General features: G+C 45.1%; 1 protein-coding gene and 1 non-coding gene across 2 annotated transcripts in view; one reads left to right on the top strand and one right to left on the bottom strand.

Moving 5' to 3' along the window:
• Positions 1 to 14,613, bottom strand: part of TENM4 (teneurin transmembrane protein 4) — a 593,562-nt gene that overhangs the window by 187,458 nt on the left and 391,491 nt on the right. Inside the window, exon 11 of the mRNA XM_046016487.1 lies at positions 5,176 to 5,346. Coding sequence (XP_045872443.1) covers positions 5,176 to 5,346 — 171 coding nt within the window. The remainder of the gene's footprint in view (positions 1 to 5,175; positions 5,347 to 14,613) is intronic.
• Positions 3,738 to 3,844, top strand: LOC123950153. The gene has a single exon (XR_006820152.1). It is a non-coding gene; the product is annotated as a U6 spliceosomal RNA (small nuclear RNA).

A 14,613-nucleotide genomic window follows, 5' to 3' on the forward strand; every position in this document is an offset into this window, starting at 1 on the left:
GAGCTGATGGGATTTCAGAATTGTCTGCATTCAAGTAATTCCTGTGTCAGAGAATAAATAATGAACGCTTCCCCCACAGTTTGGCACGCGGTCGAGAGCACCCTGCCTGGCTCATTTTCCCCTCTGGTGAGCATGTTTTTAGGAGACAGCTCTTCCCTCAGCTAAGTTCTGAGCCTCACAAGTCAGAGGCCAGACCTGAGACTCTCTCCAGAGGTCTGCCAGCCCCAGACGGCACAAGTAAGTTGGCTCTTACCCCAGGGGGTGGTAAAAGGGGCATATTCTTTTCTAGCATTCTAGTATTTTACCAATGTGGGACCAAATGGTAGAAAATAATTATCATTGTTGTGTGTACACAATCAAATAAATCAAATAAAAATAGCAAATTCTGTTCTAGGGCACACCCCTCACCAGGACCTTGACTCTCTTGGCTGAGTCTGTGAGGGCCCCTCGGGCTTTCGTTCAGAAGTGGCCTTCATGCCAGGTCACTCTGTCCAGATTCTTAGGGAAGGAACCTCAGCCCAGCCTAAAGTCGATGTTTTTGAGGGAAAAGAAAATCCCCATCTAGAGATTTAACCTTTATCATTCCTCTACTCTGGTCCCCAGTGGTCCCCACGCTGGACGATACAGAGGGATGAGACCGGGGCTTTGGAGGGGAAAGAACTGCAGCCCACCAAGCACCTCTGCCTGGTGGGAGACACAAGACGGACTGGTCTAGCTGTTGTTCAGAGTGAAGCCACACTCACCCCTTCCTGCCTTCCTCATTCCAGATCCTACAAACTAAGACTCTTTGTTCTTAATTCTGAGCACCAAGCAGTGAGCACTAAGATAGAAACCATCCCACTGCACAGCAAGACCTACCATGGTAGAGGAATGAGAGACGATAGAGGGTGGAGGGAGTTGGGGGAGAAAAGTCCTGGGTATAAAATTCTTTTTATGCCTAACCACATTCTGGAAAATAATAGTGATGACAAGAACAATAGCAATAATAGCAGTAGTAGTAACAGTTATAAACGTAGCAGTAGTAGTAGCTATCCTTTACCGCTCTGGGCCCCTTCATGTATACTGGTTCCGTTAATTCTCACACTAATAAGATGTATGTACTGAGGCTCAGAATGCTTCAGAAGCCATTCAGAGATAAAGCCATGTGGGGTTTCTCTTCATTTATTAGAATATGGCTTCTTAAAGCATTAAATTGATAAATGGTTAATTAAAACTCTTCATAGATACTCTCCATGGTGGTAGAGTGGGCTGACCCTCTTCAAGAGTAAGAGCCCAACTAAATTCACAGCCCCAGCAGGCTAACCACCAAGGCTAGGTGTGGCAGATCCAAGGCCCACTGAGCATCATGGGGTACAAAAAGTTGACAATTCTTATGAGGTAGGAACCCACAAACGGGATCCAGAGTTAAAGGTCAAGAGTTGGTATCTCAAGTCATTTCTATGTAGGGCACTATGCAATCAGTGGGGGCCCTCAGAGACATAACAAACAATACCAAGAGCTTCACTAAGAATGAGGAACCCCCAAAAGTGTGATCAGGTTTCATAAGGCAAGTCTTACTGGTAACAGTCCTGTTCTTTGTAAAGATATGCAGATTCAGCCTTCCTCTAGCAACCGCTGTACAAATCGGCAATCGTGCCTATAAAAGAAATTTCTCAACAAACTACTGGAAACGACTGGGTGGCTCAGCCAAACCAGGAAGACTTGGAAGAAGTGAAACTCCAGGAACTTCCCAGTCATAGTCCTCACTTTCCTGAACTGAGATCCATCTACGCGGGTTTTAAATTCCTAATCAACTAACACTCTCCCCCTCCCTCCACCTTTCTGGTTGTTTTCAATGCAATAACTTGCACAAAGAATCCTTTAGTTTCCTTAGCAACTGCTGGAAATTTACTTGGTTATCAAAATAAGCTTTTCCATTTTGGAGAGCCCGGCTGAGCCTGCGTGCAGCAATATGCATGGTTTAAACTGATGGGCAATTTGGATTTCACTGCAGACAGAAGAAAATGCTATCCCTAAGCCCACCAATTCAACCATCAGAAATGCTTGTTTATTCAATGTTTTCCCCCCTCTTTTCCATTAATGCATAACGTAAGTTCTTGTGGCTTTACTGCGAAAAGTTGCCGCATTTGGTTTCTGTCCCACGGCACCCTGAAATGGTTATAGCCACTTTGCAAATATAGTGTAAATCGCAGTTTGATGTGGCTCTTGAAGACAGGATGAACATTTAAAATACTGGGCATGTCATAAATTTCATTTCTATAATTAAAGAATATCTATCTATCTATCTATACCCATATATCTTCTTAAAATATTCAAAAATGCCCCAGGTCTTTGAGGGGAATATACTACTTAGTCTGGATTTCTGAGATTCTAATAACTGACATGGAATGGCAAGTCTACTTGTCTAGGTGTAATCATCCTGGTTCTTACAGATAAAGAAATGAAGGCCCAAAGAAGGAGTAATCGGCGTAAGTTAACAAAGCCAATAAATGTCAGGGCCAGGATTCAAACCCTCGACAGTCTGGCTCCAATACCCATTTGTTTTCTTTCCATCAGGTCACATTCCTTCTCCCATCTCTGTAGACCGGGGCTCTAATCTTAATTCTGGAATCAGCTCTCTTCTCTGATACCCTCAGAAGGGACAGGAAATATGTACTTGTATCAGTGTTAAAGACTTTTCCCCTTGAGATATGTCTAAGAAAGTAGATTTTTAACATTACAATTAAAAACATAAACTGTGCAGACACTGGTTTGACCAGGGCAAAAGAAATTAAGAACCATGTGGTCTCACATAAACTGTAGGAAGCTTTGTCCTCTGTTTTTCCAGACTGATGTATTTTTTGTCACAGTAATTGCTTTTGATGCTGACCACTTTCCAGCACTGCACTGCATTTTAGGGGTTTGTAAACAGGATTTCCATTTGCATTAGTAATGACAGATAATCCCTTTAAGCAAAAATACTCCAATTAAAGTAAACCAATAAGCTGGTGCAATTTTATTTTGTCTCTTATCTGCACCTCCTGCTCCTTTGGTAAAACAAAACAAAACCTAAAAAAAGCCACAAACTAATTTCATTAGAATGGAAGATTTCAGATAGATCCAACTCCTGCTTAGAGAATGTTTGATAGAGATCACGGAGGAAAGAAAATACATTTTGCTAAATGAGACCTTTTCCCAAAGCCTTGAGGGTTAAACATATCTTAAAGTTGCAATTGTACATGCTGATCTAAAGACTGTCCACATTTCTGGTATTCACGTATGGCATGTGGCACTCTAAACTGACAGGGGAATCACAAGGCGATAGCCAGGACCATGAACAGGGCTGACCTGGAGAAAGGTTCTGGAGACCCATCTGGCTAGTCTGATAATTCTATTACCAATTTCATATGCAGGACTTGTGAATTAGAACTAAACCTTGGACATAATTTAGCCCAATAGCTTCCTTTTAGGGAGAAGGAAAATGAAGCTCAGAAAGTCTTTCAAGGGATTTACTGAAGGCCAACTCAAGTGGCAGCAGCTGGGCTTCAACTCAGGGTTGAAGCTCTTCCCGTGTCCCAGAGCTCTTCCCATGGCCCCATCCATGCTCCCTCCATGTTCTATTAAAGGGCAAAGAAAGTATAAATTATTCAGTGTTTCAAGTCTTAAAATATTTGAAAAGAGAAGACTGGATTTGCCCCCAGAAAAAGTAGGCAAGAGTTCTGGTTTGGCTCCACAGAAATGTTCCTACTCTTACTTTCCTTAAGGACCATAAGTCAAAAATTGGTTTTGTTGGAACAATACAGAGAATATTAGCATAGCCCTTGCACAAGATAACATGCAAATTCATGAAGTGTTCCATATTTAAAAAACAAAAAAAAAAGTTGATTTTGGCCTTCAGGATCATTCGCAGGTTCAGAGTAGCTACTTGAACCAAGCATATGGCACCCTGTTAACCAAACTGACTCCTGGAAGGCAAATCCTTAAAGGGACAGGGAAGCTCAGAAGCTAAGACCCTAAAGTGAACTAAGACGAGACATAAGCAGTCAAGGTTGAAAGCAGATATGACCACTGTGCTGACAGGTTAACACCTGGGAGATAAAACAGGGCACACCAGGTACAGGAAAGGGAGGCCCACACCTGCCCAGAATGACAATGAGACTGGCTTATTAGCTCAGCCATCTTTCCTACTACCATTTCTGTAAGTCTCTGCCACTCTCGGCAGACAATGAAAGAATCTGTGTCAGTGGCATGTTAAACCTTTAAGAAATTCAAAACATGGGTCTACCAATGTCCCATTTAAGGATCTCAAAACTCCAAATGTCACCACCACTTCCGTTGTTGATGGAAAAATATTTGTGTCTCATTGTACAATGGGATTTTTCACCTATATCTCCTTCAGAGTCTTGTAACCATTGGGTGAGTCAGGGAGGACAACTTTGGGAGACAGCAAGAGCTCTGGAGTCATCCACACCTGTGCTCCTATGCCAAGCTCCATTACCTGCTGGCTATGCGGCTCTGGTCAAGTCAATTAATGTAACGCTTAGTTTTTGCATCTAAAGTGGGTGTAAATAATTACACTTACCTCACAGGATCTCTGAGAGGATTAAATGTGAAAAGCTCTTGACAAAAAGCTTTGAACCAAACAAACCATATAAGCACTAATGATTAATGTTATTACAGATGAGAAAACTGGTGGCCAGAAAAATTAGGGGACTTGCTTAAGGTCACATGGTTGGTAGACGCTAGAATCCCTCAACTGGTGTTTGCATTACACCACAAGGGTCCAAGACCAAGAGTATTTCAATGATAACATACCATCTACCCACTTACCCACATCCCCCCCTCTGGAGATGCCCGTCCACCCCCAAGAGGTTGCTCCAGAAGGGCTCATCTTGATCCCACACCACCAAAGCCAGCCACCCCAGCAGTGTGAAAGCCCACAATGCTTCCCTCCAGGCATGAGATGGGATACCGCTGAGCACCATGACTGCTGCCCAAGCCCCGCTATGAGCTCACAGTGACAAGGAACTGAGATGAAGACACAGGCAGACTGGCAGCCGGCGTGGAGTGCAGAGAGATGGAGGGAGTGCCAGAGCATGGAGCTGTGAGTCAGGCACGTGACGCACGTAATGAAGACCTCTTCGGTTCAAAGGCAGACACAGAGGACTCACGACACGGACAACACAGCAACCCTACCTTCTGAGGCTCCTTTGCCTTTCCTGTCAGGGATCTCTAACCCAGTGCCCCCTGATGGATACAGGGAGACGTCCGTTGGCACAGGCCAACTGCTGGCTGTGTCCTCCGTGATCTCATACATCTGCCCCTCCATCGGCTGCAGGTGCCAGTTTAGGCCAAACAGGTGCATGGCTGTGGTGAGCAATGAGAAAAGTCATCTTTTTCTGCCGGAGGTGGAATTGGAACTCCCAAGCCACAGGGGAGGGTGGGTGGGGTAGGGAATGCAGGGAATTAGTTCAGCTCAGTTCAACAAGCCCTGAAGAGGGCTCCTGCACACCAAGCCCTACATGGGGGCCTGGGGCACGGAGATTCTCAGGGCACAGACTGTGCCCTTGAGGGCTCACACTCTGGAGGAACTGGGAGAGGGACAGGGATGGGGGGAGGTGCAGGAAGTCTTGTCCTGCTTCAAAAGATAAATAATCTGGGGGAAAGTTTGCAACTTGAATCACAAAGGATTAATTTCATTAATATAAAAACAACTTCTACAAATAATAACCAAAATCCAACAGCTCAGTAAGCATATAATATGAACTATGAACAGAGAGTTTACAGAATAAGAAATACAATTGGCTCTCAAACATATGAAAAGACCCCTTGATATCACTCATAATAGGAGAAATGTAAGTTAAACTTTGAAATACTATTTTTCACATATGCTTTGGCAAAGATTAAAAAGGGTTAAAATTATACAGCATTGACAGAGAACAGGAAATAAGCACTCTCATTCTTTGCCGACGTGAGCATAAGTTGGTGCAAACCCTATGAAGGACAATTGGAAAAAAGCTATTGAATTTATAAAAAGCATACCCTTTACCCTGGGACTCAAAAGTTCCCAGGGTTTCTAGAAAATTCTAGAAATTTTTCCTCCAGATATACTCACATACATACTAAATGATGTACATACAAGGTTATTCACTCTAGCACTGTTTGTAGTAGCAAAATATTGGAAACCAGTCCATCAATAAGGGACCAGAGAAGTTACCATCACACAATATACTATGCAACCATAAAAAAAGTGTGTGTGGAAGCTCTTTGTATTTTTCTGAATAGTGTATCTGAATGCAGAACAGTGTGTCTGAAATACTATCTTTGGGTTAAAAAAAATCCTGTATATGTATAGAATGCTTCGGAAGGAGATGAAAGACATTGGTTACAGAAGGTGCAGCCTATGATAGAAAGAGATGCTAAGGATCAGGGACAGGACAGAAATCTGCTTTTCACTCTGTATCTATTGTATTTTTTATTTTGTAGGATGTACATGTATTTCTGTTTTAAAAACTTTTTCTGGGGCGTCTGGGTGGCTCAGTCAGTTAAGTCTCTGCCTTCTGCTCGGGTCATGATCCCAGGGCCCTGAGATCGAGCCCCACGCCAGGCTCCCTGCTCAGCGGGGAGCCTGCTTCTCCCTCTCTGTGCTGCTCCCCCTGCTTGTACTCTCTCTGCCAAATAAATAAATAAATAACATCTTTAAAAAAAAACATTTTTCTAAGGTATCAACTGCTAAATAGGCTTGTGCAACAATCCAGAAAAGACCATAAGATGCTAAAGAATGGACTTGTCCCTTAACATACATAATGCTGGAAAGGCTAGGAATCTTGTTTCCAAAAATGTCTGTAGTCCAGTGCATAATGTCTGCTTAAATCCTATCTTAGGACCAAGACTTGTCAATGGTCCCTGTTTACCTCTTCTGGGAGGCCTGCCCTGATTCCTCACATACAGAATTAAGCAGTATCCTGTATACAACAACACTCCTTTCTCATACTGATGAATATTTTCTAGAAGGCCACTCTCTATCAGGACCTATGGCTGACTCTGGAGAGCCAGGACATAATCAGACAGTCCTTGCTTCCATGAGCTCGCAGTCAAGCAGGGAAGACGGACATGGAACCAGATGTACTCAGAAGGATTAGAAGGCCCAGAGGAGGGGTTGGCCGATCCACTAAGAGGTCCAGAGGAACCAGGAAAGGATGTACAGAGATCTGAAACCCATAGTCATTAGGTTTACTGAGGACCGAATGCATGCCTGGAAGTGCAGTGGGAAATTTGTATAACTCACATCTGATCCTTAAGGCCAGACCCAATGTGCAGATGTGCACATTAAGGCTCCAAAGGTTAATTAAGATGCTTACAAAACTATGCTTCACTGAGTGACTGTCGCATGTCAGGCATTGGGCTGAGGGCAGTAAATGCAGTATTTCCTTTGATTCTTACAAAAATCCTGAAGGTTGAGTATTAATAACCCCATTTTACAGATGAAGAAATTAAACACAATGTCATTGATGAACACAGGGAGGGTTAGATGTCTCCCATGTGGCAGAGTCTAGACTAGAACCTGCAGTTATCCAAACCCCGCAATCAGACCCCTGCAGCCTTTCTGGCCTGAAGCCCAGGCTCCCCTGGCTGGCTTTACTGAGCAAGGCAGGGGGGCGCGATAAAGACAACACCTTCCACACATGCAGCCAAGGCTCCTACGTACCGAGGGCTCTGTGAGGAGGACCCAGACCTGGGTTGCTTGGTCCGTTTGTGGGAGGGGTCACTGCTGGGGGTCTTGAGGGACTTTGTGGCTGCCTCTAAGACACAAATAACCTTGTAAAGGAGACCAGAACAGCACATCCTTCTGACATGTAGTCCACACACGAGCCCACCAGGGAACGCACACAAGCTCGACTCCGTCTGGAGGGGGTGCTCTGTAACAGAGACGGAATCGGACCCTTCGCTTTCTCCTTGGTCACTGCCGGGCAGGGGACAGTATGCTGGACCAGAGGGGACGAAACTGGTTTGGAATCCTGACTGCCATTGCCTAGCTGCAGCCAAGAAGTGGGGAGAAAACTCTTTCAAAGAATTAGTGTGTCGTATGAGATCATATATGGCAAAGCGCTTTGTAAACGGTACATATGTCTTTTCTAACCGTTCTATTCAGAACGTTGATAATAATGACATGAGAGCAGCTGACATTTTTTGAGCACATGCGAGGTCCTGGGCACTAAATGAGGTGTTCCAGCCTGCTCTCGGCTATCTCTGTGTAGTTGTCAATAATAATAAAAGTTCACTTGTCTGAAAGAAATGAAAACTCTGCTCTTCCCAAGGCTGAATTAGCTCCCATTTCTGCTTACCTTCTTACTGTTTTAATCTATATATTGGCAACTCCAAAGGTAGTGGAGAAATTGTTTGAACGGAGGACAACTCAGATACGTGCAGTTAAATGAGCAGCGCTGCTTTCCCCATTAGAATCAATTATCTCATCTAACTGTGCAGAAGTGCTGTCTAGTTAAAGGTCATGAGAATTAAGTAATCCCAGAATGAATAGAACTCTCACAGCTTTGTGAAGAGAAACATTTTTATTGTCAAAGCTTTCTCTTATTTTTAACAAGATGCAAAACCAACTCCTTGCTTAAAAAAATACGCTGAGGGGGAAGAAAAGCCAGTGGAAAAAGTATTAGAGGTGAATGTGATCACTAGATCTCATGTCCCAGGGAAGTTAATTAGGGCAGGACAGCCCACAGTTGGTTTGGGGGGAGGTGTTGACCCAAAGCTTCCTCTCGGCCTCTCCCCGACTACCCACAATCACAGAGGCCTCAGACAGCTGTGAGGCTGGCAGTACCCTCTGCTCCTTCTCACCACCTGGGAAAGCAAAGTTCTGGATCCAGCGCAAACCTGGGCTCTCTTGGAAGACTCAATTGTCCAAAAACAGTTTCGGAGGCTTGTAGGTAGGGAAGTGAGCATGGGGCCACCAAGAATGAGCTCCCAAACGCAGGGTTAAAGGTAATATTTAGAGAGAGAAGTGGGATGATGTGGAGACAGAAATGTGACATTCAACTCGGAATTGTCATTTTACAGCCAAAACAGAAGAGACTCCTCCTCTCTGATCTGTCTGAACTACAGTTGTGCTAGAGGGCCCTCGATTCCTTGACTGTACTGTGGGCTGGCTGGCGGACTCTGTAGTTCCAGGGTATAGCAGAAGGGAAGAAGGAAGGAACAGTCCGCTTTGCTCTCTTCTTCCTAAAGGGCAGAACACATGCTTAGCCACAGACTGTCCAAGGAACCCATAAGCTCAAGCAACCACTCTTCTTTTTTCCTTGAACACCATCAAAACAGTAATAGCAACACAAAACTTCGAATCGTTTGCAGTGGATTGTGGACCCCACTTTCGGGCAAACAGCCTTGAGCAACTGGCTCGAGTGAGTGACTGGGTGACCCACCTCAAAATACGCACAGGCTCTAACTGATCAGTGCACTACCTACAACAAGGCACAGTTACCAAAGAAGGGAGAAGGCAGTCCCTCACCATACCACCTCACCTTCCCCCTTTAAATGCAGCCCTCACCCACTGCTTCTTGTAGGCAGCCTGTCCTCCGCTGTCCTGCTCCCGTGGGATTCAATCAGCTTCTAGCTCCTTTGTTCTGCAGTCGGTGAATCCCTTCAGCACCAGCGCCACCACCAGCTTCCACTGGATCATCGCCCCACATTTGGGGCCCCCCATCCGATCAAGAGACACCCCATTTAGACACTGCTTGTACTACACGGCGAATGCTTTAAATTACCCAGTTTAATCCTCATGTAAAGACAGGCTGAAAAATCATTGCTGGGCAATGTACCCGGCAAAAGTGGAATAACATTAAAGCTACAGTGACATGCTCTGATTTCCTCCGAGAGGTAAAGTAAGTTACCCAACACCACCAGTCACCTTTTCCTGCCCAGCAAGACATAAGTGATGGCTGAGAAAGTGCAAGCTCCATCCTGACATTTTTAAGAAAAAATGCCCAATAGGTGTTCAGACACGGAAGCGTCCCCCACCCCCAGCACCCAACCAGCGGGAGGCGATTAACAAAGTCATTAGGCAGGAGTCACGGATATGAGCACAGCAGCTAGTATACATCTGAGACTAGTTTCAAAGTCAGGAGCCTACGTTCCCAACTGAAGTTTCCTCTTTTCCACTGTTTTGCTTTAAATATAAAATAAAATATGGGCAACAAAGAGCCACCAGCAAAACACCAAGCCGAATTAAAACAAAAAACAAAACTAAAAAAGCACCACCACCACAACAAAAAAACCACCTCAAAAATGGCTGAAATTAATGTCTGGGGGGACCATTGGTGATAATAACTATTTCTTGGCCCCCAGCTACCTGGATCTAAAGTTGCACAGGCAGTAAAGGCACGCTGCCTCCCTGATTTGAAGTGAACAGCCATGGATCCAAAAAATGCTAAGTACGAATGGCTTTCGCCAGCCTGCTCCAGGGGTGAACCAGACCGCTGACAAACAGAAGTTGTAATCGTCATGTTCCCTGTTCCCTGAGGAACTGACAGTAACCACTCACTACCAATGCATATCCTGGGATTATCGAAACTACACTTTGTGGTTTGTATTTATAATTGTTTGTGCAAAACTCTCAAGTACGCTGAAAGTGACCTAAATAAGAAAGGTGATACTGGTTTCCCTTTAAACTACTTTGTAATTCCACGCAAAGGTGAAAAGGATGCTAAAGAGTTCAGAAGAAGGCCGTGGAAATGTAGCGGGTTCACAGGATCACCCACACTGAAATGTTAATGATTTCTGAAAGCCAACAGATAGGGTGGGGGAAGTTTCTTATTCCCTCAGCTCTGGTCAATCTGATCCCAGGGTTGACATTTTCCAGTCGCCTTTTCCTGCCCAGCAAGACATAAGCGATGGCTGAGAAAGTGCAAGCTCCATCCTGACATTTTTAAGACAAATGCTCAATAGATGTTCAGACACGGAAGCTGCCTCCCGCCCTACCGCCCCAACACCCAGCCAGCAGGAGGCAATTAACAAAGTCATTATGCAGGAGTTGCCAATGTAAGTACAGCAGAGTTTCCCTGTCACGGTGCACGCTTCCCTTCCTTCCAAAAATCGAATGCACGAACCCACTTGCATCAGTAAATTAGCGGCTCCAGGTAGTGACTAGAGAGGGTTATAACCACAAGGAACTGTAGATGCAACTGGCGTTTCTGGTTTCAAAAGGCAGTAGGAACCAACCCAGCGATGTGGCTCCCCACTTTTCTGTTTTAGATTAGTGCTCAGTACTTTTTTGTCTTTGTTTTTTATTTTTTAAATTAATAATGTCATTTCTGTAAAATCTAAGTCGTTGGTGTTCTTTGACGATGGTCCTCTAATGGGGAAAACAAAAACCAGAAAGAACTGCAGCAATAAGGGGGCAGAGTTTCATTCTCCAGGTCCCAGACCTCGTTTTGCTACAGAGCCAAAACATGCATAAGTTCCAAACCCAGAGGTTCAATACACGGGGCTGCACACTGCTAGGCAAGAGCTGAAAATTTGGAAGCAACCTAGATGTGTGAAAATAGAACACTTAGCTGAATTATACTACAGGTACCAGATGGAATGCAATGCAATCATTATACAAAAACGACTATGACCACCAGCAGTGAGGGCAAATGCTGGTGATAGAACGTGAAGAAAAAAGAGGCAGGACTTTTTGCTGACTGCATCCCTGCAAAACCAGATATGCATATAAGCAATCTGGAGAGACATACGTTAAAATGACATCAGACTTTGAATTATAATGATAGGATTATGGACAAATTTTCTTCCCTCGCTTCCAAACTCACTTTAATGCTGTCTTATCTTAAAGGGAAATTCTACAATGCAGTCTCAGGAGGAACAGGTAGAAAGGAAGGGTGACAGAACCCGGGGAGGGGATCCCCCTTTTGAGGACATGCCATGTGTCAGACGCTTAAGTAAGGGGAATTACATATGTTATTTCATCCAATCCTGATATAAGCCCTGAGAAAATTACTATTATTCTCATCTTCTGATGACAAAACTGGAGGCTCAGAGAGGCTGCAAGACTTGGCCAAAGACACTTTCCAGATGGGAAGTGATAAAGTATGTGAACCCAGATCTGACTGATTCTAAAGTCCAGGCTCTCCTCTTGATACAACGGCACTGCTAGTGAGTTACGATGCCCGAAACTAAGTTATAATTAAAGATAATTCAAGGCGGGGTGCCTGGGTGGCTCAGTGGGTTAAAGCCTCTGCCTTCGGCTCAGGTCATGTTCCCAGGGTCCTGGGATCGAGCCCCGCATCAGGCTCTCTGCTCAGCAGGGAGCCTGCTTCCTCCTCTCTCTCTGCCTGCCTCTCTGCCTACTTCTGATCTCTGTCTTCCAAAAAAAAAAAAAAAAGATCATTCAAGGCAAAGCCCTTGCGGACAGCATAGCCAGGTTTGCTCGCCTGAGACAGTTTGTAAAAATGGGTTCTTCCCAGGGACAAAGCCTGGGGCCCCTGGCCTTCCACATCCCGACTCCTGGAGGCATGGCTGATGCCCACAGTCAAAGCTGCATACATGCTGGTTCAACTTTGGGTCTCTCCAGAGCACTCACAGCTGGGTCGTTTACTGGTTTCATGACTTTGCACAGATTATTTCACCTCTCTGGGTCTCTGTTTCCTCCTCAGCTAAACGAAGCTAGTAGGATCTGTGTCAAAGGATTAAATGACATAATGCATGTCATTTGGCAGGCACACAGTAGGAGCTCAGCAAATGGCATCTGTCCTCAGCTTTGTCATTTTGCTACACTGATTTTGCTAAGTGCTGTATCTGCGGGAAGATCTGCCAGCTGTTGCACCACCTTTTCCTTCTTTCTGTATATTCCTTCTAGTGCCCTTTCCATGCCAACTGCCAATTTCTTTACACCGAGGGCCCTTTGCTATCATGCTTCCATTAGCTGACAGACTTTGGCCACAGGAACCAGAGATATTTGTCCAATGGATAAAACAGTTTTTAAAAGCAGAGTCGCTATAAAGAAACCTGACAGGATCCCACTGGTGACTACGTGGGACTAATTTTAAATCAAGTAAATATATTGCTTTTCTTCCTGTCTCTGGATCCACCTGACTGCAACAATCAGGGTTACTGTCTCTCACCCCCAAATGAAGTGTTTTCTGGAGAATGGACTCCGGTGCAGTTAATCATTTTTCTGCACCATGCAGTGCTGTGGGGAAGGGCTTGCTGGCAGCTGCTCAGTATTTCTGTAAACCAAAGGGGGGTAAGAGGTTCAAGCACAGCCAGCCTCAGAAGAGGGAGACAGGCACTCCCACTGTCAATGCAGAGGAGAAACAGTGACATAACCGGAGGGCCCTAGAAACCGGTAACACAGCAAGTCATGGGGGAACCAGAGCTGGAATCTTATTTGTGCCGAATAAACTGGTATGATTACCATAGGAGAGTAAGAAAGCTGTCTTTCCTGGGCACATTTCAGCCCACAGGCTCTACTAAGACCTCTTCTATACATAACTGATTTAGGGCTGGTCACCTCCACTGACCCTCAGACTATCTCTGCCCAGTTACCCAACCTCTCCCTGCCCTACTCCCAGGTGCAGTGGGGAGGAGCACCAGCTTTGCCGCGGACGGCCCTATGCTCCTTCTCTGGTTCTTGTCTTCTCAGTGATGGAACTTGGCTGATGGTGATTTAACTCTCCTGGGCCTCCGTTTCCTCATCTTTCAAATGGTGGCAATAATACTGAGCTCCAGGAGTTGTGAAGATAGTGTATGAGATTATGGTGCTTGGTATTTTCTCAAATAGACAAACCTCTTTGTTCCTATCATTTTCATCGTCATCATCATCATCGTCACTGTAACTATATAGTGAGGTCTGCCCTGCAAAAGGGACATAAGGATATTTCCCGAGGGAGCTGAGAAGTCTAGTTTTTGCTCCGGTGTTGGGGGATGTTGTAAAGATGGAAGTTACGGTCACAGGGATCTGCCCCCCACTCACTGCACAGAGGAGACCCAGACTTGACTTGAGCATCTGGGCAGAGCCTGGGACTGCGCTGAGCCCAACTCTCCAGCTTCTGGGTTCAGAGGTCTTCCCACTAAATGCAGAAAAGCCATGCTCAAGGCCTGCTCTTTCATCGGGTGCTGCACTCCCAGATTAAAGGGTTGTTTCCTCGAGCCTGAAGTAAATGGAGCGAGCTTGTGGGACAGGCTCCGTCAGGCCACCGTAAGGCCTTCCCTTCAGGGCAAGGATTATTCCTTTCATTTCTGCCCCTCAGCACCAGGCCCATGGGAGTGAAGACAAGAGGGAGAAAAGGAAGTGGGCAGACACAATTAGGGTTATCCTTAAAACACTAACAGCTCCCAAGTGTTAAAATTGTACCATGTGCATGCTATAATGCTGGAAGATTGACATTTGTTGTATCATCTAACCTCACAAACTTTTTAAGAAAGATATTACTACTAACCCCCTTTTATAGATCAGGCACCTCAAAGCACAGTGACAAAGTAGACACCAATCTCATCTTGTATCTCCAGAATTATCATGATCATACCAGCCATCATGGCAGCACCAAGAACCCAAACCAAATCCTGAGTTCTTCTCAGACTACTGTCAGGAGAGCACGGGCCAGGTTTCCCATTAGCCCTGATCAGAAT

The sequence above is a fragment of the Meles meles genome, chromosome 8, assembly GCF_922984935.1.
Source record: "Meles meles chromosome 8, mMelMel3.1 paternal haplotype, whole genome shotgun sequence".
Lineage (NCBI taxonomy): Eukaryota > Metazoa > Chordata > Mammalia > Carnivora > Mustelidae > Meles > Meles meles.